The sequence below is a fragment of the Trichomycterus rosablanca genome, chromosome 18 (genome assembly GCF_030014385.1).
Source record: "Trichomycterus rosablanca isolate fTriRos1 chromosome 18, fTriRos1.hap1, whole genome shotgun sequence".
Lineage (NCBI taxonomy): Eukaryota > Metazoa > Chordata > Actinopteri > Siluriformes > Trichomycteridae > Trichomycterus > Trichomycterus rosablanca.
This window is the reverse complement of record NC_086005.1, coordinates 21,874,858-21,902,835: the sequence shown is the minus strand read 5'-3', so window position 1 is coordinate 21,902,835 and position 27,978 is coordinate 21,874,858. Positions and strand designations below refer to the sequence as shown.

Below are 27,978 nucleotides of genomic sequence, written 5' to 3'. Positions count from 1 at the left end.
AAACAGTACATGAAGAAAACCCAGATAGACAGGGAGCAGACGTGTAAAAACCTTTAAAGATGCAAGCAGACACGGGTTAGACCTGGCTTTTTGAATGTGTGGCAGCAACACTATCTGCTTCGCTACAATGCCTCCTGATGCAAGATATCGATCACAACGTTTATTTTATTTTTTGCAATAATCACAAACCAGAAGAGCCACATTAAAAAACCTGTACAACTGAGATAGTTAGGAAGATCGGTAACAAGAGAAGAGTACAAAAATAACTTGATTTCTGTTACAGTAAATAAAGTCAGTACTGAACAGCACTTATGTGACAGTTTTGTTTACCACACAAAGTCTCTCAGTCAAATTCATTAAATGTGTGAACCAGATCAAGTTTGATGATCCTTCATGCACCATCATTTTGAGTAATGAAACAAGTTCAAACCCAAACAGCGAGACCTTGCAAATGCCCTGTCAACACATTTTTGCCTACCCTAACATCCCAAGGATACCCTTGTACAGCTGTTTTTTATAAATGTGCTATGTGTCAGACGAAAGTTGAATGACAATCTAAATAAAACCTGGCCCACAGATTTTTTTATTTATTTTTTTACCCCTTTTTCTCCCCTTTTTTAGTGCATCCAATTGTTCAATTAGCATCGTGCTTCTCTGTCTATGCCGAACCCTGCCCTGACGGAGGTGATTGAAGCTAACCCGTATCCCCTCCGAAACACGAGCAGCAGCCAGATGCATCTTTGCCACCCACACATTGATGAGTTTGGCGCCACCTAGCGTTGCATGCGGAGAGACACACCCTAAGGGCACCCTCTCCCATCTCTGTGTAAGCGCCTCCAATCAGCCGGCAGAGAACGCAATCGCATTCTGACAGAGAGAGACCCACATCCGGTTCTTTGTCCCACCCCCCACATGAGCAACCGGCCAATCGTTGCTCATATAGCCACTCGGCTTCGAACCGGTAAAGCAAGGCTGGATTCGATACGACGCTCTCAGAATCCAGCCCTGGTTGCAGCGCGTTTCTTTTTACCGCTGCGCCACCTGAGCAACCGGCCAATCGTTGCTCATATAGCCACTCGGCTTCGAACCGGTAAAGCAAGGCTGGATTCGATACGACGCTCTCAGAATCCAGCCCTGGTTGCAGCGCGTTTCTTTTTACGGCCCCACAGATTGTTTTAAACAAAATTTAGATTAATAGCTTAAACATTAGAGGTAGATGTCAAAAAGAGTGATCGTTGTAGCCTTTATACGTTCAGTACAAGCAAAAACAATGTTGTAAATTGACCCAACCAAAGCATTTACCAGGTGAAAACAGTGATTTAAGTTTAATGAATTATAAACAGTTATATAAAACAATTACTTTTAAAATTCCATGCATTTTCAGTGTAAATTTGATTTGAAATATAGAGCAAATCTATATACAGTGTGTACTGTAACAGCATTTTGACTTGATTGGGCCGTTCACCAGAAATACACTTGGGCTGCATAGAAGATTTAACATTATTGCCTACATTTATTACAAAAAAACCCAAAACCAACAGCCAAAGAAAAGGATACAAAGATGGAATTTCATTGGGGAAAACAATCCTAATTCAAGTTCACATAAGTGCCTCTAGCTATGCCCAACCCCTCACACTGTTCTCTGACATGTTGCTATTGCAGCGAGGCTTTTTTGCTTAACTGAAATAAGTGGAAAAAGGACTAGAGTCCCTTCACATGGATACACAAAAGGACATGGTCTCCCTTATTACACACATTACACTGTAAATACCATTATTAGGATCAACTGTCCTATAGACAAACAAATGTTAAGTCAACACAACTGACAAAAAAGCCTGAGTTGATGGGGGAAGGGAACGTCTAGTTCAAAGAAAAGCCTGAGAAGAAAAAGCCCATTCAATTTACCTTTATACAATAATTTACAGTAGTACAATTTGTGAAAAGGACATTTTGGATGCTTGCAAAACAGATTATTTTACAGCTGAGAATTAAATATTTCAAGCATGATGAAAAAAACAAAACAAAGACGTCGGCAGGGTAGTCACATGAAAAACGTTGTAAACGAGGTACTTTGGAAGGTGAACCCAAGTCCTTCAAACTGTTCAGACAACAGACCCTTAAATGGAGCCTAATAATGGAGGCAGTATATGATGCAAGTTTCTTTCTGTTCAAATACTTCTGTCTTAAATAAGTCAAGAGCTGCAGCACATAAAGGCTGTGGTACATCAATGCCAGGATCCAGTGTTGCAGGTGGCAGGAAAACAAAAGCTCACATGACTATATCCAAGTAAAAAAAAAAAAAAAAAAAAAAGTCATTGTATAAAAATAATTAAAAAACAAAAGCTTACACTGCCACACCTAGAAAGTGGCGCAGCGAGACTCTTAAATACAAAAATATGTCATTTGTGTTCATTCTCCAGTATGCATCCTGGGAAAAAAAAATAAAGAGTGCACGTGGCCCAGAAGAAAGGCTCAGGTGCGCAGTACTGCGGTCGACAGTCCCTTAAGGCATGGCCTGCATGTGTTTATGTGTCTGTGACTGAGTGAACGCTTGCTATGTGTTGCGACCGCTCCAGACTTGCTCGGGTGTGCTCTTGTGCTCAGAGTACTCGAAGGGTGAGCGGCGGCCCATGGGAGAACGCGAGTCATAAGGCGACCGTTGGTCTCGAGGGGAACGTGGTCCACTGTTTGAACCTCTTTGCTCCATTTGCCAGTCTGAGTGGTAGCGATAGTCCCGAGATTTGTGGTAGTCCGAGCTGGAGCGGTGATCCGAGTGAAGACGTTCCTTATTGTTGCTGTCTGACCAACCGTCTCGACTGGACCGGTGATCATCTAGCTTCCTATGCTTGCTGTCGCTGTAGTATCTGTGAAAATAGAGATAAAATTGCAGCTTTTACAAATTGTAAAAAGAGACAGATTTCAGCGTAGTATTGATGATACAACAACATTTTGACTTATGATTGCAGAACCCCACACACAACATTTTTGAACTGCTTTGAAACAGATACTTCTCTATTTTATAAGGAATATCTATCTGAGGGGGGAAATGTTTCTGACCTGCTGTCCTGGCGATCTCTGTAGTGGTCTCTGTGGTCTTTGCCATTGCTAAATGAGGAGTAAGGTCTCTTTCTGGAGTCTGAGCCTTTTCTGTAGGAGTCACTAGGGTGGCGCTCCTTGTTTTGCTCATGGCTGCGAGAGCTTGAATGGTGTCGGTCTGAACTGTAACTGTCTCTACTGCTTTCATCCTGTTGTATGTCCTTTAATCTTTCTATGTCTAAGGACACAAGAAAAGAGGAAAGAAAGACTGGAGATATGGTCCCAGTTTCATTCTAGTTTTGCTGTATTACTCAGTTATAGTTCAGTCTCTTATTTTATTATATCAATGTCAGTGTTTTAAGGATAAAAATATATATATGCTCCATAGTATGAAGAAACATAAGCATTTATAATTGATAGAAGACATACCTGTTTGTTTGAGGGCTTGTGTATTTACAGTGCTAGTGTTTTGGTCCGCTGTCTAAAAACAGTATTCATACATTTGATTATAACAAAGATACGCAGTGGACATTTTTACATGTAAGCCACTTGAAAGCATGCAGACATCCCATTTAATAATTTGCATTTGTTGGGTGTATTTTTTTACCTGAGCGGTCTCTTGTCTTTTTTTGATTGCATGCTTATACAGTTTGTGCAATTTTCTGGCATCAAACTCTGTAAACTTGGAAACAAATATCCAAAGATTTCTGTAATTGGGAGACAAAAATATGAGTTATAAAAGTACACACAGACCTACATTATACCTGCGGTCACCTTAAAACACGTGAATCTAAAATAAATAAATAAAAAATACCTTCTCCACTGTTTGATCAGTTCGGGGTTAGTGTACTCTTTTAGACAGTCTGTGATATGGTCTCCGATTTTGATCAGGCACTGGCGAGTGTGCTCCAGCTGTTCACGCTCTGAAAGACCTTTCTCAGGACGATCCAGCTGTTTCAAGGCTGCCTTCACAGGTCGCATGCGCTCCTTACACTGGTAAAATGGGAGAATTACATGTCTTTGTTAATATGGTATTTTAAATTATACATATATTTATTTGATTTTTTTATGTTGGTAAGTAAAGATTTTTGTGACATAAGTGTTTTCATCTGGGAAAAGTCTACTGGCTTAAGTGTGATTGCTGGCTCAGAGTTTTAAAAAATTTACAAATTTAATCAAATGTAGACATTTATGCAGTCTAGGATACGAAGTAACATTATTTTAGATATAGAAATGTATTGTTATACATCACACATTTGTTTAATTCTCATCAGACAACTATTTTAAAACTTGTCACTAAACCAATTACAGTAAACTAAGACTTACCACACTGAAGGTCTTCTGATCAAGCTCCTCCGATTCCTCCGGAATGTTTTCTCCACCAGCAGTAACATGGACTGGAGTGTCAGGCTTTTTGTTCTTTTCCCGAACTTCAACTTTAATTTCTGGAACCTAAGGAATAAAAAGAGCTATTAAAACTATTTTCCTTACACCATACAATACAATACACATTATATTCGACAATAATAACCTTTTCTGTGGGAGAATCTTCTACTTTGTGCTCCACAGCTTTGCCCTCTTTTTTCTCTTTGGGTTCCTTTTTCTCTTTGCTCTCTCGACTTTCTTCTTTCTTTTCCTTTTTGATCTCTTTCTTAATCTCTTTTTCTTTTGTCTCCTCCTCTGTGTATTTGACTGTGGATTCTAGCTCCGGTTTCTTCTCTTCCTCCTCCTCTTCGTCTTCATCATCATCATCTTCCTCCTCCTCCTCCTCCTCCTTTTTTACCACTAGATCAGAGGCTTTTCCCCTTCTGTTTGGTGGTGGCTTGGCAGGTGCTGATTCCTGTAAGGTGTGGAGGGTGTAAAGGTGACTAGTAAACATTTTGGCCTTTATAACCCCCAAGTATTTGATTAAACAAACATTTTTTCTCTCACAAATTATGTATATATGTATGCAAACATTGTTTTATATATATATATATATATATATATATATATATATATATATATATATATATATATATATATATATATATATAAGCCTCCTTTTTCTTATCAATTTCATGTGACATTTAATATTTTGAGCTTACAGTTTTTTTTATTGCCCCACTCTGCTCTAATACATTAATTTTAGCGCCCAGCTGGCGCAGCGAGATATTCCGCTAGCACACCAGCGCCGAGATTCTGAACTCCTCAGTTCGAAACTTGGCGTTGCCACCGTTCGGCTGGGCACCATCTACTGGGCATAACTGGCAGTGCCTTCAGGAAGGGATGACTAATATGTGGACAGGGTCTTCAAACGCTGTGTAAGGACCCTGATTGGCAGATAGAGGCGTCTGTGCAGAGTTCATGTGTTGAAAAGGGTTCTATACCCTGCTCAACTGCAAAAAACATCAGGGATTCCCCAGCAGCGGAAGACAAATTGACTACACTAAATTGGGATATATCTTTAAATAAGATAATATATATAAACATTAATGACTATTTCCAAATCATCATGCAGCTTCTTGGAGGACCCCTTAGTTAAATGCTAGAACATGGTTTAAAACTTCAGAAAACTTAGTATGCTTTGAAAATGGTCCTTACCTAAAAATGGCCAGCCTAAAGGGTCTTAACAAATTAAGGCCTTTACAACTGGATGGATGCCCAATCGTTTGTACTTAGAAAACATGCTGCTCTGTTTAATTAAAGTAAATATAATCAAATGGAAATAACTTCAGCAAAATAAAACATTAAAACAGAAGTGATTATTAATATTAGATTTCTCACACACCACACAGGTTAAAACACCTGATTTAATGTAAGGTTCACCTAATTGAAATCTGCAATTATTTGATTGTGCATCAAAAATCCTGACTGGTACATCTTTACCTCTGGCACCTATGGTACATCACAAAGTATCTATCCAGCAGAGGAAACTGCTTCACAGTTAACCAGCAGGGACTGAGATTCTCTGTAAGTTTTCTTCTAGCATAATTAAGTCTCTAGTAGTAAAAACTTGCTAAGTTAATAGTAAACTCTGACTGTATGGACAGCTCTAATGAAGATATGTCTCTTTATACCTTTAGACATTACTGGGCAGTAGCTTATTGGGACAATTGTTACTAACTGACTAAGATACACCTGGTAGATATATTTAGACAAGCAGGGTATAATAGCATTACAGTGAATACAAAATATACAGAACTAAATCCAATCTTCAGCAAACCAACCTTTTCCTCTTCCTTTTCATCATCTTCATCTTCAGAACTCTTATCAGATGGAGGAGCAGAGGAAAGACTGTTGACCACTTCCTCTACTTTTGGTTTTACAGTTTTGTTCTTCTTTCCACGTGGCTTCCTCTTTCTTGAATTTGCCTGCAACAAAATAAAAGGTGAATCACCAGATAGATAAATAGATATACATAAAATAAGCACATCCAGCACCAACAACCGTGCTTTTCACAATGTCGCTCAATGAAAATATTAGCCGAAGCCTGTGATTTAACGCAGTGCAGACACATGACTGGCTGGATGGATTATTACATGAATAAACAGGTGTACATTTTTTCCTAATAAAGTGGCTAATTTAATGATATTTACATCAGTTCACACATGCATGACTGAAAATAGTTCTTACTGTGCCAGTCTGCCTCTGGGCCTCCTTCTTGGCAAGGTCCTTGCTTAGTAATTTAATGAGGTAGTCAGCTCGAGTCTGGAGCTGCTTTGCCTGTGGCTTTTTATCAGGATCGTCTGGTAAAAGCTGGTAGGACAGGAAACAAATTACCAAATAGAAATTCAACAATACTTTTAATAATAAGCATGCACAAATATGCATCCAGGCTGATTTAACAGGGGGTCTGCTGGTCACATGAAGGCTTTTTTTTATAATATTATAACCAGCCAATCAGGCCACTGCTAATTAAGCCTAAAACAGGAAAAAGGCTGCTTCTTTTAACCTAACTTAAGTCGATTCTGACTCTTGACCGTATGGATAGCGTTTCTCCAGAACATCCTGTCTTCTGTTTAGGCCTTCAAACTTCTTTTTTTGTTTGTTTATGCATTTTCTCCCTTTTAGCACGTCCAATTGCCCGATTGTGCCATGCTTCCTCTCCACCAATGCCGATCTCCGCTCTGATTGAGGAGAACGAAGCTAACCCACGCCCCCTCCGACACGTTGGCAGCATGCCGTATGCATCTCATCACCTACACTTCGACGAGTGCAGTGCAGCTCAGCTTTGTGTACGGAGAGACACACCCTAAGAGCACTCTTTTCCCGTCTCTGCAGGCGGCATCAATCATGAGAGATTATGAGAGAGACCCTATACGGCTTAATCCCACCCCTATCTGAACAACAGGCCAATCGTTGGTTCATGTGGCTGCTCGGCACAGCCGGCAGGCAGAGCTGAGATTCGATACGATGTATTCGAGATTCCAGCTCTGGTTCCAGTATGTGTTTTTACTGCTGCGCCACCTGAGCGGCGGCCTTCAAACTTCTTAATGGCCATTTATTGTCCTTTAATAGTACCAATCCATCTTGTAGCATGCTGCCATCTTCCTCCTTTAATTTAAACTATCACAAGCATACTTGTCTTCCCAAGTAATTACACCTTCTTAGAAGATGTCAAAAATAAAAGAGCTTTAGTCTGGTGATCCGGGCTTCAAGTGAAAGGTTAGGTTAGATTTGATCAAGGATTGTTTCTTTAATCAAGGATCTTTGATTAAAGAAACAAATATTTAAGACCTGAAGATCTTTTCCAGTTACTTTATTCTTGTTCTGCCAAATGCCATTTCCATATTTCATGACTGCTGGATCCTTTACTATTTATAATTGATACAAAGAGTCAAAAGCTGTCCATCATTTCAACACCATCGCCATCAAAAAGTTGTTGGAAGCTGGACAAGTTGTTGGTCTTTCCTGTTATCATGACCATGGTCTTCTTCGAGCTGAGGTCTCATATTTTTACTCTGTTTGTCATTACACATTTTTTTGTGGTGAAGTAATATTTTAAATGAAGTGATATTTCTAAATAGAAGGGCCAGGTGTGTTTAAAAAAACAAACAGTATAAATGTGGCCATCCATCTATTATGCAAATTAACAAAGCATCTTTGTACTAATTTCGTCATACCTTATGGGTCAGATTAAGATCAGGGTCCATTTTAATCATTTCCCAGCTTCCATAGCCATACTCATAAATTCCAACAAGCAGGCTGGAGTCATCCTCTTTTCCCCAGTCAATGTCAAAATGAGCTGCCTTTGCATGGCAAGGAAGCATATACCTACACAAAATCAAAGTCATATTAAAGCACAAATCTGACAAACAGCAAAACATAACCAGAAACACTTTTTTTTTTAATAAAAATGAATAACCGTAAAGTACCTCTTTCTCTCCTCTGGGTCAGCAGGAATTGCTTTGTGCAATGGTGCCAGTTCCTCCTCATGTGAGATTACTAACTTAGCATTGACTTGAACCCCTGAGATCCTGAAAGTCGGTCCTTTTACCTTTCCTTTTCTGCCTCCTAAACACACAAAGCAAACAGACATGAATTGTAAGTGCCAATGGCTTGTCACAAAAGTACACAAAAAAAATCAGAGCCTAATTAATGAATGGACCTCTGGAACAATGTAGACACATTTAGACACCTGATTTCCTCACCTGAAACCTAGTCGTTTCTTTCAATTTTGTACATAGTGTTATTTCAGTGTCTTATAGTATTTCTTGTTATATATAGTCTGTTAGTTGTTTGATTGTTTAATTGCTGTTTTTATTCACTTAGCAACGTTAGCCAGTCCTGCCAGCTAGGCAAGGTGGCTGCAGGTAACTTGAAAAAGGAGAGTTTAAGGATTCTAATAAAAACAACTATAACGCTACATGGCAATTATTGTTCATCATCAATGATGTGTCACCTATGATCTTTTAATGGCCTCTTGGTAGCTTCGCACCATTAACATCATACATATAAATAAAGCCAAACAAATGCCTGACCAAATTGGTGAAATTTGTCATTTCAGTGTTTATATATAATGTCCTCGTAGTAGCTAATACAACAACATTGGTGAGGTCCATTATGCCCAAAAAGTCAGAAATGATTCAGCTAGCTGTGTGAGATCTACTTACCTGAGGTTTTCTCTGGTCCACATGGGTTTTCCTTCAGGGTTCTTATACAACCATTATGAACAGTTTCAGCAAGCCGCCTCAGATCATGCTCCGATTTATCAACCAGTTCAGCATCACGTGCAATAGCATCCAGCCTGTTATACAGTCAAGGAGGTGTCAAAGAAAAGTCGATAATGTGGAAGAAATTCTAAAAGCTACGATTTTTTTTGTTTAAAAGTTTACCTTTCCAAAGGACCACCAAATTTTTTGTAGCTTTTGATAAATCTATGGAGAAATAAAGCATGACAGTGAATTAACATTTTAACTCATCAAGAGCTTTCTAATGGCCTATCAACCTTTTACACTTCATAAATGATCATTTAGGTATAATGATTTTAAGGAAGTTACTGACCTTCGTATTTCAGCATCACTAAAGCCCTTAATATTCTCTCGAGGAATAGTCCGGGGTCTGCCTCGTTTCTTGGGCCGTTTTCGGTCAGAGGCAGAGTCGCTGTCAGAGACGGAGTATCTTCTGTTGCGACTGCGTCTGCCCTCGTTACCGTTAAAGCTTATCTAAAATAATAATTGCAGTAAGACAGGTTTTAATACAAAGGAAATACAATAACACAGGAGTCAACAAGTATCACATTTTATTAATATAATAAGGCAAAAAATTCTGAGAAAGAAGCCTCTTGCATGGCAAACTGCTAAAACAACAATGACACGTTTGATGGGGTATTAATTCAACACAGTACTTAGTAAAGTAATACACAACATTGTTTGGATGATGCCATTGTATTAATCAGCCATTTACAAAACATACTACCCTGGTGTGGTAAATTTAGGCTTGTAATACAAATGCAGTGTTTTATTCTGTTTTGGTTAAAACTGCTGCATACTCTCACTACATGTAAACAAAAATGAAGGTGGGTAAGGATGTATCACATTTGAAAACTCATGTACAGCTGTGAGGTCTGTTACTCTGTTCTAATTTAAATCAAATTTTAGTTAGTGAAAAATTATTTCAACTAATTTATTACATTAATTGGCTAATGGTAATGATACTTTGCTGGGTAGGCAGTAGGAAGTTTAGATATTACTATGATAAATGTGCATGTCTATGTACATTCCTGATATCCTACAGCACAAAAGTGTTTTAATGAAATATCTGAAATTTCTTTGCAATAGCTAATTCACTAACCTGTTTGGCACAATTTCTCATGCGGGGCAGCATGTAGATTTCTGCCAGTTCTTTTTGCCTCTCCTCTTCTTCCAGTTTTCGGCGTTGCTCTTCTGGAATAATATCGTCCCAGTTTTTTCGGTTGCCATTTGCATCCATGTCCTCCTCCTCCATCATGGAGAAATTTGCCACCTGGGGGGAAATAAAAGCTGTTAAATGGAAGTCTGGCAAAAAAATTATTTTTAAATGCCACACAAATTGTTTTCTAATATTTAAGCAGCCTGAGACTAATAAGACTAATTACCTTGAACTGAGAGAGAAGCTCTTCTCCTACAGTAGCTGGGCCAGGGTCATTTTCTCTCGTCTCTGCTCTTTTTAAAATCTCATCAATATCCATTTCCTGCAAATAAAAACAATGTTCTATACACGGCTCTTATTTGATAGTGGTTTAACATTGTGTGCAGTTTACATGGCAAGCAAATAAACTCACCTGAGGCTCTTGCTCTTCTCCCTCTGGCTCTTTGAAGAGTTCTTCAGCACCAAACTTTAAAATTGCAGACAGCTCCTCTTTGTTGAAAGGGGTGGAACTGCTGTTTAATGAATAAATAAATAACTAAATAAATACACTCACAAAGAACAAGTAGATTTAAAATAAAGTAGCGTCACATCAGTATTATAAACAGGTAAACATAAACTCATAATAGATGCAGGTTGTATTATGAAGTGACCTGGATGGTGCAGAACCAGTATTGAGGACAGTCTTTCCTGTAGTGTCCATCCTCTGAATCACAAGGTGGTCCAGCACCATCTTCTTCTTAGCTCTCTCAATGATATCCTCCTCCACAGATCCCTTGGTCACCAGACGATAGATATTTACCTAAAATTAAAATATCAAGCACATGTTTAACCAAAAAACACTTCATCCACAACAACAAAAACATTGATATAATGATTTATCTACTATCTATAAATTTTTGTAAATGATAACTGATGAGTTGATTAGGAACTGCAGTAATTGGTTTACCTGTCTCTTTTGTCCAATCCTATGTGCTCTGGCCTGAGCCTGCAGGTCATTTTGGGGGTTCCAGTCAGAGTCAAATATGACTACGGTATCTGCAGAGGCCAAGTTAATACCCAGGCCACCCGCTCGCGTGGACAACAGAAAACAGAAATCCTAAGAAGACAGAGGTTAACGTTCAGTCAATCAATATTCTTAAAACAAACAATTACAGCGCAAAAAGTATGTTTGTGCAAATACCTCTGATCCTTCTGCATTGAAATGATCTAGTGCCTGCTTCCTCATCTCACCCTTAATGGAACCATCCAACCTCTGCAAGACAACACATTTTGACAAACCTTATCTACTAAGTATTTTCAAAGCCGGTTTGGCTGCTTAAAAAGCTAGAGTCAAGAGATGGTTGCCACCTAAAAGTGGTTTGGTTACCTGAAATAAAAACTGGCGACTCTTCAGATACTCAGCCAAGATGTCCAGCATCCTAACCATCTGGGAAAAGATCAGCACACGATGTCCACGCTCCTTTAGTCGCACCAGCAGCTTATCCAGAAGGACAAGCTTCCCACTACTCCGGATCAGATGCTGTACAGATAGCATAAAGTTGGTTTATTTTTTTATTTATTGCATTTACCCCTTTTCCCCTTCAATCTAGTTATACTGAATTCCATAACTAACTTTATCCAGCACTGCAGCCCCACATGGACCAAGAAGAGTCACATGCTATAGCACAGTCACCAATTGCATCTTTTCACCTGATAAGTTTGCTCAGAGAGCAAAATAGTGTACAGATATTCATGCACAACTATTTGTCAAGCCAGCACACTGACCAGTTACAAAATACTGCAATTGCAGCAGCAATGAGGAACCTTTTCAACTATATCGACAGAGCCAATCTGTGTGGGTGCCCAGCCGGTCAATTACACAGCTATTGTTCGTGCAGTTTTGCAGTAGTGGTCTAGCCAAACTAGATTCCAGTCGGTAATGTTACTCGTACCTGCAAGGCCTCAACTTTACTGTAGAATTCGTTGTCATCGGGCGGTTTGATGAGGTAGCAATGATTACAGCATTTCTTTAGCTCCATCATGATGTTGAGGAAACCAGAAGTGCTCCCTTTTGTGCCTTTACTAAGGGCCTTGTAGTTCCTTGTCAAGATCCACCTTTGGAAAAATACAGGTATTACATACCATAATCTTCAATAACAGCTTACACATCTTACACAAATTCTTCATGCAAAGTATACATTGAAAGAATAACACCATCATACTTGTAGTATTGTTTCTGAATGGCACTCATTTCGACCCTGAGAATCTGCTCAACCTTGGCAGGCAGTGACTTCTCCACATCCTTCTTAACCCTGCGCAACAGGAAAGGTTCCAGCTCCTTGTGCAAGCTGGTGTAGCCTGAATCCCTGCCTGTACCATGCTCATCCTCAAACCGCTCCCATGAGTAAAACCTAAAAACAAACCATCCAAACTGAACTATAGGTCACAGTAAACAAAAAGTAAGTTAATAGCTGTAAAGAACCCATCCAAAGACCACATTAATTCATTAACAAGGACACCAGAATGACTAAAGGTTCGCAGCTACATGGTTAAACATCATGTAGCAATAACTCATGTAACAGGCTCTCACTTTTCTGGCATGATGAAGTGGAGAAGAGACCAAAGCTCCTTAAGAGAATTCTGTAGGGGTGTTCCTGTGATAAGAAGCCGGTGGTTGGACTTGAAATCAATCATGGTCTTGTACAAAAGTGAATCATCATTTTTCAGTCTGTGGGCCTCATCCACACCAATAAAAGCCCAGCTGACGTTCCCTAGAAATGACTAAAAACAGAAACATATGACAGTCACATCACTTTTTGTTTCTACAGAACTTATCCTCAACATTAATACTAATCTGAATATCAATTAATAGATTAACAAACTTGGGTATATACTAGGGCTGGGCAATATAACAAAAAAAAACTCATCTCGATATGCTTTTGAGAAGTGGCGATGCACAATACTATACAATATAATGTAAACTTAAAGTACAATGGCAGGCCACTGCCTGAGTGTTTATATTTTGTATTATTACAACAAACCAGCATAAACTCACAATTACATTTCTACTGTCCATTTTACTTCAAATAAATCCAGAAAAAGCAGCAGCATAAAATCATAACTGCTGCTTACCTGAGCTTCTCTTCTTCAAATTAAGACCAAATCTATAGCTGTGTGCTCTTCCATTAGGGATAAACTCCACTTTTTTGTAAATGTTTTCCTTTATGTTCCCAGAATATTTATTGCACAAAACTCTACTCTGTTGCGCATCATCCTTACGGAAGCTGAACCATTTCCAGACAACTGAACCATGCCCCTTTTTTTTTTTTTAAATCTTCGCCACTTTGTTCATTTTTCTCCAGTTTCCGGACTTATTAGTTAATAATGAGGTAGACCTGAATGATTTTAATGAACGTGGGGAAAATTAGTATAGCGACACACACTGATAATGGTGGGTCCACATGGTGTATGTTTGAGCGTGTGTGCGCGCTTGCATGTGCATGCGTGCACGGCGCCCACGCCCACCTGCTCATGCACGAAAGAGAGCATGGTAACCTGTGTGTCCCAGGCATACTCGATATAACGATATGGTCATTTTCAACATTGTGTAAAAAGTAATATCTATATTTTCAATATATTACCCAGCCCTAGTAATTACATGTTGAAAAAATGAAATTTGAAGTTTGAAAATAAAACCAAAAGAAGAAAGGACTTATGCCATACCTTGTCTTTGAGAAGAATTTCATATGTAGTAAGAAGAATGTTACACTTCAGCCGCTTGTTGTGAGCATGCATCCATTCATGTGTTCTAATCTAAAAAAAAAAAAAAAACACAGCACAAGGGTTATTTACTGTATAATGCTTTAGGATTAAAAATTTTCAGTTCACAAAAAGCATAATTCCAAGTGGCCAGTAAGTTTGTCCTAGTTTCACAGTAACTTGGTTAGTAAATGTCTATGATCCAATGGTTACTGCACTGATATTTTACTTAAAAATGCAATTCAGTTCATTAACATCTTTATCTTTATGTTACTATACATAATGGCATACAAATATTTCATAGTAATTCAGAACAAGAGAAAAAGCTTAGTCTACTTGCTAATTAAAATCAATTGAAATTTTCTATTAAAATAATTACCAATATATCGCCAGTGCATGCTACATTATAGCCATTAATCTTTTTACATTGTGATGTAAACCCTGTTTTTGTTTCATATTTATTTTAAACAAATCATTACCAAAAATACCAGACCAACTTGGATATGTTTTGCAGTTTCATACCATGTTCCTGCTGCTGATGTCACCCAGATAGACCACTACGTTCATCTGTGGGGCCCAGAGCTGAATTTCCCTTTGCCAGGAGGTGAGGGTGGACAAAGGCACCACCAGTAGGAAAGGTCCATAGAGCTGGTGCTCATGAAACAGGTAGCTTAAAAAGGAGATGGTCTGAATAGTCTTTCCCAGGCCCATTTCATCTGCTAAAATACAGCTGTTCCCCCTGAGGCAGAAGAACAGACCAGTAAACATGGTTCCGCCACTGAAAAAAATCTAACTTTTTTTTTTTATAGATAGTCATAGTAATAAGAAGACAGCCTATAAGAGAAATAGTAAGTAACCAAAGCATGTAATCAGCAATATTAACCTTGTATAAAAATGCCATGGCTTTATACATTTGGAATAACAAAAAAGCATGTACATTTAATTTTGTCTGCACTATTTCTTTAACAGAATTATATAAGATATACAGGGGTTGGACAATGAAACTGAAACACCTGGTTTTAGACCACAATAATTTATTAGTATGGTGTAGGGCCTCCTTTTGCGGCCAATACAGCGTCAATTCGTCTTGGAAATGACATATACAAGTCCTGCACAGTGGTCAGAGGGATTTTAAGCCATTCTTCTTGCAGGATAGTGGCCAGGTCACTACGTGATGCTGGTGGAGGAAAACGTTTCCTGACTCGCTTCTCCAAAACACCCCAAAGTGGCTCAATAATATTTAGATCTGGTGACTGTGCAGGCCATGGGAGATGTTCAACTTCACTTTCATGTTCATCAAACCAATCTTTCACCAGTCTTGCTGTGTGTATTGGTGCATTGTCATCCTGATACACGGCACCGCCATTGGATGCACATGGTCCTCCAGAATGGTTCGGTAGTCCTTGGCAGTGACGCGCCCATCTAGCACAAGTATTGGGCCAAGGGAATGCCATGATATGGCAGCCCAAACCATCACTGATCCACCCCCATGCTTCACTCTGGGCATGCAACAGTCTGGGTGGTACGCTTCTTTGGGGCTTCTCCACACCGTAACTCTCCCGGATGTGGGGAAAACAGTAAAGGTGGACTCATCAGAGAACAATACATGTTTCACATTGTCCACAGCCCAAGATTTGCGCTCCTTGCACCATTGAAACCGACGTTTGGCATTGGCACGAGTGACCAAAGGTTTGGCTATAGCAGCCCGGCCGTGTATATCGACCCTGTGGAGCTCCCGACGGACAGTTCTGGTGGAAACAGGAGAGTCGAGGTGCACATTTAATTCTGCCGTGATTTGGGCAGCCGTGGTTTTATGTTTTTTGGATACAATCCGGGTTAGCACCCGAACATCCCTTTCAGACAGCTTCCTCTTGCGTCCACAGTTAATCCTGTTGGATGTGGTTTGTCCTTCTTGGTGGTATGCTGACATTACCCTGGATACCGTGGCTCTTGATACATCACAAAGACTTGCTGTCTTGGTCACAGATGCGCCAGCAAGACGTGCACCAACAATTTGTCCTCTTTTGAACTCTGGTATGTCACCCATAATGTTGTGTGCATTGCAATATTTTGAGCAAAACTGTGCTCTTACCCTGCTAATTGAACCTTCACACTCTGCTCTTACTGGTGCAATGTGCAATTAATGAAGATTGGCCACCAGACTGGTCCAATTTAGCCATGAAACCTCCCACACTAAAATGACAGGTGTTTCAGTTTCATTGTCCAACCCCTGTATCTACCTTAAATAATTCATGTAACTTTAATGGAAAGATGAGTGTACATACTTGCACCAAGAATGGGCCATCCAGTTTAAGCTGTCCAGCTGATAGTCCCGTAGCTCAAGTCCTTCTGCACCAATATAATGAGGCTGTTTCTTCATGGGCATAAACCGTGGCCTCTGCTTTAAAACCTAATCAAAAACGAACATTCAATCAAAACATGAAGCTATTTAGTAACACTGCAGCAAATACTTAAGTTCTATTTTTATCTACTTTTAAAAGCATGCAGTCTTTCCTGTCCCGTTACCTTGCAGTCTCTGAAAGGGATCATTTTGGACTGGTTTCGGCTAATGTAATCATCGATGCACTTTTGAAACTTTCTACCAATAAGCGCTCCATCTTCCCAGCTGCATTCGAAGTATGGAAGCCCTTGCCATTTGCATAAGTAGTCTGGGAAGCCAGCTGCTGACTTCTGATTTGAATGCGCTTGAAAAATTAAAGAAAATGCTTGCATAAATATTAAATCAGGGTTGGACTAAAACAAATTAAGAAAAGGTATTAAAGTATTTCCTTTACTACTAACCAATAACTCTCTCTACAATCTGATACTGTGAATGCAGATCATCCAGTAGTTCCTGTTGGCAGTTAAAGTACTCCACATCCTCAGGTGAAGCTGCTTTAAGCCTGTATGCAGCATAAAAAAATCTGAATTAAAAAGAATGAAGTACATGTCTCTGGTTTTATCAATATGAGCCAAAAGCAGAGGATGCAACCCATACAGTCATACCACAGTCAGACTGGAGTCTTACCACTTTCTCTTGTCCTGCTCCTTCTTTTTAAAATTGTCCAGCTTCTTCATGCCCTTCACATTCTGCAGCTTTAGGGTCTCCTCTGTCTCCCATGTGTTATGAATGTGTGACCAGCCTTTCCATTTTATCAGGTACTGCACGTCTCCAGGCTGCTTGTTCGGGATAAAGTTGGCATTGGGATCTCCGTCGGCTTCTACAGCATAGACTGTGGTAGTGGCCCCAGTGGCTGTATGCAACAAAGAAAAGTCATGGAAATTAGAACCATAGTATGTTCATATGAATATCATGTTCATTAAAAACATTTTCACTAAAAAAAGGAGTTAAACAAGGCTGCATTATGTCACCATTCCTGTTTAACCTGTACACTTAACGCACGGTGAACTAAACAGGACTAGAGAAGGATGATAGAGAATTCGAGCTTGGTGAAAAAACTTTAGTAATATCTGGACAATAAAAAAGCAGGACTTAAATATCAGTGGCTTTAAACTTTGGTGCTGGTGGAGACTTGTGTACCTTGGACTCCAGATAAGACAAACCAACTGCTCCTTTAACAAATCAAATCTAAACTCTCACTCAAAGCCCAGATAATCAAACTAAAGCTGTCTTATTTTGGAGACTTTATAAGAATAATAAATGAGCCATTAAGAATCCGGAAGACTTCAACATTAATCAGTTTGTTCCTGAGAAACATAATCCATCTGGTTGCCAAGAGTCAAGATCGGCTTGTAATATAACAGTACCTAAGGTACTGGAGGTACATGAGGACCTAATGGCCCTTAGAAAGAAAGTTAAAGAACAGAGTAAGGCATTTACCTCCTTTTCGTCCTATTCTTATGCCCATCACTTTTTCCAGAGTCTCAAACTCATCCTCTTCAGGTGGTGGTACGTCCTCTCCACAAACCTCCACCAGATCGTCCGAGTCTGTTTTTAACTCTTCATCCTCTTTGTAGCTAATGTTGACTGTGGCCTGCCTTCGTGGACCAGCCAGAGACTTTTTATAGTCATCGTCATCATTAGATGAAGATTCTGCCGGCTTCTTTTTTGAAACCTTTTTCCCATTTCTGGCATTTGCCCTAAAAGACAAGGAAGGAGCAACCACTGTGAAAGTGCTTTTTTTAAACAAGCAAATTACATTAAGAACCAATTAGTTCAAACAAATGATAAATGTTTTTCAAATAAAATTCGCTCAAACCCTGCTCAAAGTACAAACAATGGGTGCAAGGCACACAGTAGCATCATGGATGGGGTGCCAGTCCATCACAGGGCAGACACACATCTACACACACACAACCATTTACCTTTAAGGCAATTCAGTGTCTCCAATTAACCTGACTGCATGTTTTTGGACTGTGGGAGGAAACCGGAGCTCCTGGAGGAAAAACTTAACTGTATTTCTTAAATATAAAAGCATTAAAATTGATACCTGCAAGATACTCAAAAAAGCTGGGACAGAGACCTGTTTACTTTTTAGATGTTTAGGGAAATAAAGATGATAATTGTTATAGTTTTACAAGTGGAATTTTTGCAGTATACGAGACCTAAGCTGCTCAACAGTCCATAGCCACCACTACTTGATTTTGCTCTTCATAATGCGCCACACATGTACAACAGGTGACAGATCTGGACCGCAGGCAGGACAATCGAGCACAAGCATTCTATGTCTATAAAGCCTTGCTGTTGTAACTCCTGCAGAATGAGGCCTGACATTGCCCTGCTGAAAGACATGGAGCTCATGGGAAAAGATGTCTTGAGGGCAGCATATGCATCTCCAAAACACCAATATAAGCCTCTGCATCAATGGTACCTTTACATATATGCAGATCACTAGAGCCCTACTAAATTCATGGACCCTGTATTTCAAAAATCACAGATTTCACAGATTAATTTTTTTTTTTTAAAGAGCCACATAAAATGACACTTTTAAATCAAATGTTGTCTGTATTTTTACACACCACCCCCCCCTACATCCAGATAATTGGTTAGGAGTTTTCCAAGCTCAGTTACCCTAGGTAGTGTTTTTAGCTGCTTTAGACTTCGACATCTTGGACATTTTGTCTAACCAGTTGCTAGTGTAACCGGCGCCTTTAGTGTTTGCTAAGTTTATAAAGAAAGAAAGACAGAAAGACAGAAATTGTATGTAGACAAACTATCGGGAGCATAATACTTTACTGGCCTGTTCTTTTGAGCGCATATGTTCACGTGTGTAGAGAAGCACACTTTTTTTGGTGGATGCTTCTTTCATACAACATTAATGACCTGTTACAAGTAAAAACACTAATCAGGAAACCTTCCAACATGACTTGTATAACCCGGAGTTTTATTTGGCCTCTGTCCAAACTTTAACCTTAACTTTAACCTTACTGAAAATAGGAATTGGAACAACAACAGAACACACATTGACTGAATAAGCAGAGATTTAGTCTTACTTGGTAGGCGGCTTCCGGCTTTTGACTTTGTGGGAGGGCTCATAGTCTGAAACCGACTCTTCACTGTGTCTCGTCTCTTCCTCGGCTGAAGAATCAGACGAGTCACTCCCTGAGCTAGACCCAGAACCTGAATCCGAGTCAGATCCAGACCTGTCTCAAACGCAAAGAGAAAACCATTATACACGACCATTTTGTCGATATATGTTACCCTGTAAATGTGACGGGACTCACCTTTTGCTTTTTCGTTTTCCTGAGGAGTCATCGCCAGAGTCATCACTGCTTGAGGACGCCTTAGAAAAGAACAAAATATAAGTTGAATCTAAAGTACATTATACAATTTAACACACCATCACCAAAACACCAGATTTAGAATTTCTATGGCTGGTTCATCTTTTTAACACAATATGTGTAACAGTTTCCACCCAGCATTTTTTCCATGGCAACCAGTCTAAATAAATAAGGACTAACATATGTTCTCTTTGAAGCAGATGAAACTGTTTGTGTTTTGTTTTGCAGTATCCCTATTTTATACCCCATTTCCCCCCAATTGTAACTCCTCAGATGCTTGTGCCACCACTGCCCTGACTGAGAAGAGCGGCCACCTGCCAACTATATACAAATGCAAATATATCTGTTACTCCATGATTAATTTAACAACCATAATCCTGGTTAAACTCATTAAATCACCACTAAATTCATGAATGTTAATGTTGGTGTCTTCAAGCAGATTTAAACATAGTTTAAACAAGTTAAATGTATGTTCGTGCAGGAAGTGTAAACTTGTAATTTGGACTACTAGACCAGTCAACATAGTGCTGCATAAAAAACAAAATGGGACAGGTAAAAACAAAGGTAATTCTAAACAGTACTCTTGAAATGCTGTCTGTCAAGGACCTACCTCATCTGAGTCACTGTTTGAAGAGCTTTGTTGTTGGTGGTGGTGGTGGTGATGCTGTTGCTGTTGCTGCAGCTGCTGTTTCCTGAGCATGGCTGACCTCTGCACTGCCAGGATACTTGGGTTAGACTTCCAAAACTGCAATTAGGGGGAAAGTTAGACCATGTTGCATTATAGTGAGTCTCTGTTAAGGCTTTACAGAATCTGACTGACACATTGCAATATATTTTACAGTGAATGTAAGCTGGTAGGCACAAATCCTGTTTCAAATCCTGGCCTGAGAAAATGTTTACAAAATTTAACATGGCAGAAGCAAAAAAATATGGAATGTTGCAGAACATGATATCTTCCTCTCGCTCCTTCTTTAATCAGTATATTTACCGGTGTCCATCATAACTTTAAAGCAATTTAAAAAACACATCAACTGAAAACTCAGGTAACATACAGCTGCAGTCAGATTAAAGCAGTGTCATAGCAAGCACTAAAATCACGAGCCAATGCTGCAAATGTGTGTGCCGCTCAGGAAAGAGCAGTGGCAAGATAAGCTGCCCCTCCACAAGAAACTATGGCACAGACAGCGCAAAAGCCATTTTGCTGCATATCACATGAATACTCTGTCCCTTACTCCAACTTGACTCTCACGATGCTCGCCGTCATGGTAACGTGTATACTAAGTGCTACTGCACACATGCATATCATTTTGGATTTGATTACTTGTAGTGCATATGTTAACTGACATTTTCATTAGATCGTTATGTGTACATGCAAACTGCATATTGGAGAAAATCCTTGCATGTAAATAAAGCCAATGTGATCTGAGTGAAACCATCTCAATATATAAAAGCCTTACTTCAGAATCAATCTTGGAAGCATTATTCTGAACATTCTTTCTCTTGGATTTCTCAGAGTCAGAATCGGACTGGCTGCCCGAGTCGGAGCCACTTCCTGAGCTGCTCCCTGACTGACTGCTGCTGGAGCTGCTGCTGCTTGAGCTGGAGCCAGATGCAGAACCCGATCCAGACTCATCATCAGAGTTACTGAAAAATACATTTATTCTGTGTCAGTGACAAAATTCTTATTTGTCCAAATATTTTTGTCCATTTTCACTTTTGTAGCAATCTAAGTTTATTCAAAACTGACTAGTGTTTAATTTTTAGGGTTGCACTTATTCTAGGCAAATCACTGTCCAATGACTGTCACATCAAACCACTGCTGTCTAAAGAAGAATTATACTTAAAATAAAATAATTTCTAGAAACTGTATAAAGATGGATGTAAAAGCCTATGCATGTGCACCTCTGACACCCTCATTTACCAAGCTTAGCTCAGTGTGAATCGTACATGTGCATGCACTGGGTCATAAATGCTCAGGCATCCACATTGTAAATATGTAAACTGCATGAAAGGACTTGTTTGCTAAAAGTTTAATCGTTTAAAAACTGCCCAGTTATCTCAACAGCAGTCAAACAAGAATTCTTCGTTTCGCACTGGACCTAAAAGGGTAATGTAACTCCTGTAGATTTTTAGGTATTATCGTACAGTCTTTCATCTGTGGTTTAGAACACAGTATTGATTATCTAAGCCTACTTTTTTTAAAAGTTATAAAAAATAAAGCATTGATTAAAGAAGTGTTATGGAAGCTCTTTTCTTCTTGATAATGTAATATTACAGACAACAACAGGCATTATGCTAAAACTTGTGCAAATGTAAACTAGTTGCCTACCTTCTTTGATTTAGAAAAGATACCTAGTAAAATGTAAAAATGAGGTAACAGTACTTAATTGTTGTTCAAAGTAAGTATGTAAGGGTTATTGTTTTTGGTGTTTTTGGTAAAAAAAACTCATTTAAAAAGCAAATATTACATACTAAACATGACTTTCCTGCTGATCTACATTTGGAACGATTTTTTTATGCTTGATTAAACATTAAATTATAATTGCATATTATAACCAAAAAACAATACACAGTATAGAAAGTGTAGTTAAAAGGAATTCTTTGTTTAATACCTGGACTCTCCACTGCTGTTGCTCACACTTTCATCTTCACTGCGGCCATCCATGTCTGTGGCTTAAATATTTGGGTCTTCAAAAGAAGAAAGTTCGCAGCTGGGCCACGCCAGCTCCTTAAATTTTTGGGACCTCCAGCCCTGAACAGGGAAGGTCGCCTGAAGTAACAAAAAATGGTTTATGTGTTTTGTCAAGTTTAGCAAACTAATACAATGTTACAGTGAGGTGTTAATGTAACCTTGTCTTTAATTAAGAAAAATTGTTACCTTAGGGACTAGCCAAACATTAAGGAGAAATCAGAACAGTGTGAAACAAGTGCTTTTTGTTAACACGTCTGCAGTGATTGTTGATCAACCCCTGTGTACACAGACCACAAAAAAGAAAACTGTCAAAAGAAATGCCCAGGGTAAAATAACCAAACACATACTAGACTGATGAGAAACCTAACTGTGTTTTTATTCATTATTATCATTCAGCAACCAGAGTTGTGTGCCCACCTCAAACACCTTACAGACTGATTTGACATTTTACGGTCATGTTTTGTGGAGAGATAAAATATTTAAATCCTTTAAAAATAAATTTGTGTTTTATATTAAATTCACATGAGCAAAAACTCCATATCTAAAGAAAATATTATGGGAAAAAATAACAAAATCGCTGGCTTGGATAAAAAAGAATAAATTATATTTTTTCTTAGACAAGTAATTCGTGTCTCTCCATTATTTAAGTTTTTATTTAGTGATATTTATAAAGAACTAAGCGAAAAAATAGTGTAAAATTCTAATTAACAATATGTACCATTTTAACTGATATATTTAGTACTGATCCAATATTATTTTTAAACAAATTAGATTTCGGCTACAATGAATAATAATAAAGAATATAGTTTAACTCTGAACGGACACAGGCCCGGTGTTAGGCCAACGCAGCAAGCTCGCCTGGACAATGAAACCCAGACAGAGCGCGTTCTCTGGCGGCCGGAGCTACAACACCGACCCTGAGGATGCACATGCTGAGCAATGCCGAATAAAGGTTATTCCGTTTCAGTGTGTTTAGTCTCTAGCAGAAAACCAAAATGTGTGAAATCAAAACCGCATCAATTATAATGTTTCATCTTAAAGTGAGTTTACATTACTTACTCTAATGCGAGTCTTCAATTCGCGGTACATTTTAAATCCAGCCTATCAATCTCTGTCTATCTGAATGAGCTAACAGGCTAATGGTGAACCCGAGGCTGCGTGCCGAAGCGCATATTAGAGCGACACATATTAGGTTAGGATCGTAATAATGGTGTTAGATTGGTTGGTTTTATTTTTAATACTATTTAGTACAGTAGTGTGTTGCTTTGGACGAAGCCTCTTTTTGACAAAAGGTGCTACGTTCCAAACAGCACACGGCCGTTCCACACAGCCATCACTCCACCGCATGGAGTTAAAAACAAACGCGTACTACTTAGGCGCACTTTTATTAAAACAGACCGGGGTTTGGGACAGGCCCAACAAAAGTTGCCGGATCGCGTGCTAGCTGATGAACGTTTCGGTTCTTCATCGAGTCATTTCAGTTGGCTCAGATCAACAATAAGAATCGACTCACAAACAACTCTTGGGTCATCAATCTTTTTCAATTTCCACAAACTTAAACAAAATAAGCGATATATAAAAATAAATTGTGTTCTGTATTAAATTCACATGAGCAATAACTCCATACCTATAGGGAAAAATTATGGGGAAAAAATAACAAAATCGCTGGCTTAGATATAAAAAGAATAAATGATTCGGGTCTCTTCAATATTTAAGTGTTATAAGTAGTCTTCAATATTTTATTTAGTGATATTTATAAAAACAAAGCAAAAAAAGCTAGTGTAAAAATCTAATTACCAAAATGTACCATTTTAACTGATACATTTAGTACTGATTATAGTATTATTTTTAAACAAATTAGATTTCACATTTCATTAAGTGCATAAAACGGCTACAAGTAACAATGAATAATAATACAGAATACAATTGAAATATAGCTCTCCTGGACAATGAAACCCAGACAGAGCGCTTTAATGATCTATAATGCTATTCATCGACTATAAATGTATATTTTAAGCTTTCAGTTTCCAACCTCTTTGCATTGAGTTTGATGTTACTTTGCTTACACTTAAATAATAAGATAATGTGTAATAAAACAGTATGATGCATATTTATTTTAAAACATGAGACAAGCATTACATGTTTGAAAATGATTTAGTACCATATAGCTACCTAGATAGTAAATAATATTGTTAACTGTGATCAGTGGTTACATTCCATAATACCCTTCTTGAATAAATAAACTTAATAACACATGATTAAGTACAAAGAGTAATAAACCTGTCAATTTAGTTTTGGATTAAGGGCAATAAACTGGATGTGTGTGCGTGTGTGACAGTAATGCATTATAGAGCTGTAATGTAAAGTCTGTTTTTGCTATAGTAAATTATATATTATTGCTTGCATTTTGCTACAGAACACTGATTGTTCTAACCTTTCCAGTAAACGTTGTTATATAAAATTGTCACAGTTTTCACTGGTATATTTTACAAATGATTTAAGGTAAACGTTTTATATAATGACATATTTTTACTATATGTGCATTTTAAGTTACCACCAGCAGTTTGTCAGTGGCAAAACGACAAACAAATAAATGGTTAATTACAATCACTATCATATCTATGAAATTAATTGTTGCTTATTTTCTCATAATCGTGACTGGAGAGAATAAAATTGTTTGTTTAACCATTTTGTTCTTCAACTACAAGACAGCCGATTCAAAGAACCGATTCGTAAAAACATAAGTCGCTTGCAGCAGCGGGGACATGCTAACAGCTCAGAGAGAAGCGTGCTGCTTCTTTGGCTGTCCATGATTCACAAAATGTGTCAAATAAACTCAGAAACTACTTTAAAATATGATTTATAAACACAGTGAAAACATGTTAATTTGAGTCCATTCGTATATTTGGGTTTGATGTTAAAGCTGACATAATTTACATATTTGTTTAGTTTTTTTTTTTAGTTAGCCTGCGAAGTCTGCTAGGCTAACGAGCTAACCTTCGGTATTTACGTTAGCATAGTTGACACGACTTAGCTTTCTGACTCTAGTGTGTATCATAAACGCAAAACTATTCATAATAAGTTAAAATCAGGGGGGAATAAGATTTACTTTGTAACTGCGGAGATATGTCAATTTGATAGCTAATGCTAATTCCCGCACTGCATCATCCAACTTGGCTGAAAGTGTTTTGGTCGATAACTTTCCAAATTATCCGCAGCAATAACAAATAATGTTTTACTTTTTAACTCTATACACTATTACTGGATTTAAATAGTGTCACTCTGTTGGTAAAAGTAATGAAGTTTGGTGTATTTGCGCTCTTACCTGCCCTCAGAGAGCAGCTCAGAACCAGACTCGCTCCTTTCTCTTGTTTTCCTCTCCCGGCTAGCGTTAGCAGCTAACCGTGGCTAAGCTAACAACTCCCACTGAGAGAAAATGAACGCAGCACCAAACACTCCAGCTCTGAGCGAAACCGTACGCGTATAGTCAAATGCAAAATGTCGACGACTAAAATGGTTGTACCTCAGTGTATTCCGAAAACAGACCGAACGGAGAAGACGGGCAGCATTTCAGCCGTGAGTACTACATTAACCGGTCTCCGCCATGACGCGTCCCGACCTCACATTCATTCGCTCACTTACACCGACTAGTGCTGATGGAAACCCCGGGTAGTGACGTCACACAGACGCTCCTGGGCCCTCAAGTAAGAGAAGCAGCAGTTATACTACTATATTACATTTCTGATGTGTTACTCATACACTGTGGTCAAAAGTATATGCACCTCACGTGTAAAACCATGTAGAATAATCGGGTTGGTCCTCATTTTAGTGGTATAAAAAGTCCTAGACTTTGTAACATGACTGAGGATTCACTTTTCAGTCACATGAGCACTGAGCGTATATATGTGTACTTAAGTATGCTAATGTAAATTTGTCTATCTATCTATCTATCTATCTATCTATCTATCTATCTATCTATCTATCTATCTATCTATCTATCTAACATTCCTTTAACGTGTCAAAGGTGAGTCATTCCCAAGTTACCTTTCTCAGTAATTACATGGCTACTTATATTTTACACATGCAGGCTTTACAGGACATGTTGGGCGACACAGTGGCTCGGTGGGTAGCACTGTTGCCTCGCAGCAAGAAGGTCCTGGGTTTGATAGGGCCAGTGATAGCTCAGTGGTTAAGGTACTGGACTAGTAAACAGAAGGTTGCCGGTTCAAGCCCCGACACCACCAAGTTACCACTGTTGTCCCTGAGCAAGGCCCTTAACCCTCAATTGCTCATCATGTTCCGCTCATTGTGTGAGTCGCTTTGGATAAAAGCGTCTGCTAAATGCTGAAAATGTAAATGTAAATGTAAATGTTTGATCCCCAGGCGGGGCGGTCCGGGTCCTTTCTGTGTAGAGTTTGCATGTTCTCCCCGTGTCTGCGTGGGTTTACTCCGGGTACTCCGGTTTCCTCCCACAGTCCAAAGACATGCAAGTCAGGTAAATTGGAGATACTCAATTGTCCATGACTGTGTTCAATATAACCTTGTGTAATGAGTAACTACCGTTCCTGTCATGAATGTAACCAAAGTGTAAAACATGACGTTAAAATCCTAATAAACAAACAAACAAACAGGACATGTTACAGAAGTGCAACCTTTTATAGGCTTACATAAAAGTGGAATGGATATTTAATGGAATGGAGGTGTGTCAAACAATTGAGAGTTTTATTCATGCATGTCTGAGCTACAGGCTGTTTGTGTGCCTAATGCTGTTAGTTAATGCAACTAAGCTAAGTGCATTTAAGTCTAGATTTAGTAATGCATAAATGGCTACAAATAGGTGGGAGAAGAGCCACACTATAGTCAAGTCAAGTCAATTTTATGTGTATAGCGCTTTTCACAATAAACATTGTCTCAAAGCAACTTTACAGAATCCAGGACCTACAGACCAAAAACCCCCGTTGAGGAAGCCGAGGGCAACAGTGGCAAGAAAAAACTCCCTTAAAAATACAGGAAGAAACCTTGAGAGGAACCAGACTTAGCAGGGACGCCCATCCTTCTTGGGTGGCCTGGAGGATAATTTGAATAAATAGGATTTACACAAATCATACATACACAAAATTAAATTCAACTAAAAGTTCTTCATTATTTGTCTGTGATAAAGTCCGTAGTGAGTTCTTGACATTTTTGGTGCAAACAAGCCAGGTTACCGTCACATCTAGCAGGAGCAGCATTGTTGGCACAGCAGTCTCAACGTGCAGTCTTTAACCTTGGGGTAAAACAACAGAAAATTTAGTTAAAATCATACATGTTGTTGGTGGCCAAGACGCACTAATAAAGTTATGACATCTGGTTCGGAACAACAGAAGAGCTATTGTGGCTCATATTGCAGATCTTCTTAATTATAAGGTGAATAAGGTGATAAGGTGAATGTGTACACC

The 27,978-nt window shown here is 38.7% G+C and overlaps 1 protein-coding gene across 2 annotated transcripts; it reads right to left on the bottom strand.

Annotated features, from left to right (window-relative positions):
• Positions 1–1,297: 1,297 nt before the first annotated feature.
• On the bottom strand, positions 1,298–26,146 carry chd1 (chromodomain helicase DNA binding protein 1). 2 transcript variants are annotated; one of them, XM_063013585.1, is made up of 38 exons: positions 25,866–26,146; positions 22,727–22,817; positions 22,461–22,618; positions 21,306–21,492; positions 20,459–20,593; positions 19,792–19,850; positions 19,561–19,710; positions 17,948–18,207; positions 17,135–17,360; positions 16,909–17,009; positions 16,633–16,811; positions 16,392–16,516; positions 14,629–14,845; positions 14,071–14,160; positions 12,938–13,128; positions 12,570–12,758; positions 12,300–12,462; positions 11,735–11,887; positions 11,549–11,620; positions 11,315–11,464; positions 11,019–11,167; positions 10,781–10,880; positions 10,595–10,690; positions 10,312–10,482; positions 9,523–9,683; positions 9,354–9,395; positions 9,132–9,265; positions 8,394–8,532; positions 8,142–8,292; positions 6,652–6,774; positions 6,246–6,389; positions 4,568–4,876; positions 4,363–4,488; positions 3,851–4,029; positions 3,644–3,743; positions 3,466–3,517; positions 3,058–3,274; positions 1,298–2,864 (listed from the first exon to the last, which is right to left on the bottom strand). In XM_063013585.1, the coding sequence occupies exons 3-38, from the start codon at positions 22,511–22,513 to the stop codon at positions 2,555–2,557; spliced, it is 5,403 nt and encodes a 1,800-aa protein (XP_062869655.1). In that variant the 5' UTR covers positions 22,514–22,618; positions 22,727–22,817; positions 25,866–26,146; the 3' UTR covers positions 1,298–2,554. The 2 variants fall into 2 exon arrangements, with proteins under 2 accessions (XP_062869655.1, XP_062869656.1); XM_063013586.1 differs by having other exon boundaries at positions 10,781–10,877.
• Positions 26,147–27,978: the final 1,832 nt, after the last annotated feature.